This window comes from Medicago truncatula, chromosome 5 (assembly GCF_003473485.1).
Source record: "Medicago truncatula cultivar Jemalong A17 chromosome 5, MtrunA17r5.0-ANR, whole genome shotgun sequence".
NCBI classification, from domain to species: Eukaryota; Viridiplantae; Streptophyta; class Magnoliopsida; order Fabales; family Fabaceae; genus Medicago; species Medicago truncatula.
Window position 1 is genome coordinate 35,083,227 of NC_053046.1, and position 4,622 is coordinate 35,087,848.

At 34.1% G+C, this 4,622-nt stretch overlaps 1 protein-coding gene across 1 annotated transcript; it reads right to left on the minus strand.

The window, feature by feature from the left end:
- Positions 1 to 353: 353 nt before the first annotated feature.
- LOC112421743 (uncharacterized) lies at positions 354 to 2,334 on the minus strand. Its single transcript, XM_024783285.2, has 5 exons — positions 1,928 to 2,334; positions 1,716 to 1,842; positions 1,334 to 1,624; positions 1,111 to 1,212; positions 354 to 1,009 (listed from the first exon to the last, which is right to left on the minus strand). Exons 1-5 carry the CDS (start codon positions 2,332 to 2,334, stop codon positions 488 to 490), a joined length of 1,449 nt encoding a protein of 482 aa, XP_024639053.2. The 3' UTR covers positions 354 to 487.
- Positions 2,335 to 4,622: the final 2,288 nt, after the last annotated feature.

The following is a 4,622-nucleotide window of genomic DNA, read 5'->3' on the forward strand; positions in this document are numbered from 1 at the left end:
CCTTTTACCCTTCCCAAGAAAAAAGAGGGATATCAACGGTCAAAAGGTTCAAGTCCAATTAATGGCTTGGCACCCAAAAACCATGATAACACCTGGCAAATGTCCATATTTTTTTTTAAAAAAATATTATTTTAATGAAAACGTTTTTTTTTTATTAATTAATAAAATATATTTAAATTAATTTAAAAATCGTTTTTTTTTAATTGTTTTTTGTAATACAATTAAATGGTTAAAAAATCAATTTAATTAAAAAATATATATTTAAAAAATTAATTTTTTTTAAAACACAATTAAATGCATATCAATAAAGTTTAATCACACAAACACTAATAAATCTAATTAAAATGCATGAAATAGAAAGTGTACTTAATAATATTACAAACCGTGCAGGAAAATAAATATTGTGCCGGGAAGCATGGAAAACCTCCCAAAATCATACAAACCATAATATAATAGTAAAGAAAACACACAACAAGCATCATAAGCATCAATCATCCATCTCGAGGTCGTCGACATCATCATCCTCTTCGCCCTCACCATACACTTCATAGGGGTCATCCGCATCATCATCACACACTGGAGGAGCCCTCACACTCTCTCGGCTTCCACTCTGCTGCCCAACACCTTGCTCATTCATATTCCAGCCTTGCTCTTGCCTAAATGTGTCCAACTGAGAGTCTAGGAATTCTCGTTGCTTCCTAACCACCTCATGGATCAGGTCCTGCTGGGTTTGCATATGGGCAGCAAGCTGTTCTTGAGTCAACCTAGTGATCAGATCCCGCATTTCTGGAGTGAGCTCAGGTTGCCGAGAAGAGCCCTCCCCAGCATTAAGGGTCAACTTTAGAGTGGTAGCAACACCCTTGCGGTAGTTTCCAGCTAGGTTTCCTGCACCGTACAATCGCCCCTTCTTCTTCTCACCAGCAACTTTCGTCCATGCACGAAGTGTGAGAGCTTCATCAACAGAGCATCCACGGGAGAGCGCCTCCGATAGCTGACGATCATACTCCTCCTAAAATAAATAAGAATAAAAGTAGAAAAAGATAAATAAACATTAACAAAAAATTATAACCACTAATAAAATTAATTAAAATAGACTTAGGTAACAATTACCTGGCATATCTTGGAGCGATCATCAACATACTGGCCTGATCGATATGTGTGGGTCTTCTTGTGGAGCTCATTTATGTATGGCTCCCTACCCAGCTTCTTTGCCTAATTGACAAGAAACACAATTATTAATTAGTTAGTAAAACATTAAACTACATTTAACCACAAAATATTTAAAAACATACATTCTATAAAATTAATTAACAGAGTTATTATTTTTAATTACCAGTCGACGGGCATGCTCTGCTGTGCTTATGCAGCCTCCCGTGTGGATGCATCCCCCTTTCTCTGATGCTCTGTTCTTCTTTGCCTTCTCTGATTTCGCCTTAAACTCTGGACTCCCCCAATAGTCCACCAACTGCCTCATAAGTGGCTCCCCGATCCAGTAGGGCCTCTTTCCAGCAGTTTCGTGACGAAGTCGGACATGTCGCAACATGTCGGAGAGGCGGGCAGAAGCTCTAATGTGAAAGTTCCTCCTTATCTGAGCATAGTACCTGGGGTTCCAGGTACACTTCATCTGCATATTTGTTAACATATTTTAGGAAATTAGTAAATTATAACATATGTGCAGATAAGTTAAAATATATTATGATAGGTATTAATGTTACCTCAAAAAGACCAAACCATGCATCCTTTTCATCATCTGGGATATCACCATAAGTCTTCCAAAATCCATGAAACCTTCCCTGGATGATGTCTCTAATGGCACTGGCGGCTGGCTTGCAGGGCATGAAACTACAAACAATAAAAACTCATATAGTTAAACATTACATAAATTTATAACAATATACATATTGAACAAAAATACATAAAGACTTACGAGTTCCTGCTAGGCACAATGATGTAACGCTCTTGTTCATCTTGCGGATAATCTGCCATCTCCTCATCATCATCATCAGCACCCTGTTGGGGTTGGGGTTGGGGTTGGGGTTGGGGCGGGGGTTGTTGATGTTGGGGTGGCGGGGGTTGTTGATGTTGAGGGATCATAAAGCCGGTCTGCCCATGAGGAAATGATGGTGGAGGAGGCAACTGGTAACCTGTAGGGAGGATAAAACCAACAGGTGCATAGGCACTAGCTTGGGATGACCCAGTCGATCCCTGGCTAGAAGAAGAAGGTTGTCTGGGAAAGGGAGTCAGTGTGGCAAGTGTGGCTGGATCCGCAATGTGTGTTGTGAACCGCCTCCTGGGGTCCTTGCTCTTGCCTTTCTCTTTTTGTTTCGGAGGCATTGTGAATCTGTTAAATAACAAAAAAAGTTATATTGTAAAGGACTCAAATATATATACATCATTAAATAAGCGATATCTTCATTCAAACTCAAATGTATTCAAGATTACAATAAATTCAAATTCAATCATTACAAGGGTGGATAACAATATACTTCAAGTGTTGTTATCAGACGCATAGTTATATTCATCTACATCACCATCATCAACTTGATTGTCTTGCTGGTCCCCTTCATTATTATCATCAACAACGTCTTCATTCTCATCTTCAACTTCATCACGCATCTCCAAAATAGAAGGATCAACCTGATCCCCTTCAACGTGAGAGTCTTGCCAACTTGTCACTTGATCTACTTCAATTATCTCATTTACATGTGTCATATCATCGGCTTGGTAAGCAACTTCTTCGTTTGGTTCTTCAGTCTCGATGCGGCCCCTCGGTTTTGTTTTGATTGCAACAGACCAACCTCGTTTGCGTGGTAGAGTTGGGGGATAAGGAACATAGTACACTTGCCTAACATTGTGTGCCATGATAATTCGACTTATGAGATAAAAGCCACACACACATAGATAGCTTAGAGTGCGAAGACCCTTCATACAAAGGTGTATTACTTTCACTCAACAATCGGTAAAATCTTTGCGCCTTCTCATTCGGGGGTTGTTCCTCTTCATCATCTTCAACATCTTCACCGTAAGACAATTCCACCCCTAAAGCATCCGCAACCATATCATCCATCATGTTGAATTGTTCTGTGTTGACATCTTCATTGTATTCCACATTTGTTTCCACATTTGTTTCACCATGGCTAGTAGAAGCTTGTGCATTGACCCCTACCCCAAAATTCTGAAACATTTCACCATTATATGTCCAAACCCAATAATTAGGCATAAAACCAACTTTTTTTAGGTGTTTCTTCACATCTCCAGGATCGGTAATTATATGTCTACACCTACATTTTAGACACGGACATCTAATTCCTCCCTCATCTCTACATATTTCTTGCTCCCATGCCCATGAAATAAATCCGTCAACTCCTTCGACAAATTGCGGTTTTAGTCCAGTTCTTCTCGGAAACGTCCTATCGTACATCCAACGACGATAATATTCATAATACTCCATCTTCTACACGTTCCGCAACTTCATTGACATATTCCACGTCGTCAAAAATAAATTATTACTCGACGGAGATAACTAACATTACGCGCAAAAAAAAAATCCCGCTCAAACAATAAAATATAAGTTTACGCGCAAACAAATTAAATTTTTAACTCGCAAATTAAACATATAATAATTAATTATTAAATAATTGTAACATAGTTTTAATTTTCATCGATAAACAACTTTCTTGTACTATACTATTTTTGAGTCCCTCCTTTTTAAACAATATGCATTATTATATTATATTGTTTTATTTTATAAAAATAATAATTATAACATTTTAGACACGAATATCAAACATATTTTAATTTATTAAAAAAAATTACATTTTAACAAAGTTTTAATTTTAAAAAAAAAACTGATTTTTAATACACTATTTTAATAAATCGTTTTCCAAGAACTTTTTAGTGTAGTATTTTTTATGTAGTATTTTTATTTTCCTACGCTTTAATTAGTTTTAATTTATAAAAATAATAATTATAACATAATTATAATTTCAATATAAAAACAGATTTTTAAATATAAAAACATATTTTAATTTCATAAAAAACAGCATTAGGATTAAAAATCTGTTTTTATAATTTAAAAACTGGTTTTTATATGGTATTAACTAAACTAAATTATATTTATAAAAACCAGTTATTAAAATTTTAAAAAAATATATATTTTTAATAACAGATTTAGTTTAACAAACAATTTTACTTTTAAAACAATATTCCCTTATTTTGTTATTTTAAAACAGTACCGAAAGGTACACTTGCTAAAATTAATTAAATTTGTCCTATTTTTCTTTCTTATTTTTCTTTTAAACAATTAAATAAGTTTATTATTTAAAAAAAATACAGAATATAAGCAATAAGTGTTTGACCATATTTTTTTTAACATTCTACTACAACATACATATATATTACATTTTATAAAAAAAAAAAAAAAAAAAGACAGCATGCATATATTTCATTTTATCACAATAAAAACAACATGCATATATTTCATTTCATCACAAAAAATAAACATGCATATATATATTTCATTTTATCACAACAAATAAAAAAACATGCATACATATATATATTTCATTTTATTACAACAAATAAAAAAACATGCATACATTTCATTTTTTCACAAAAAAAGC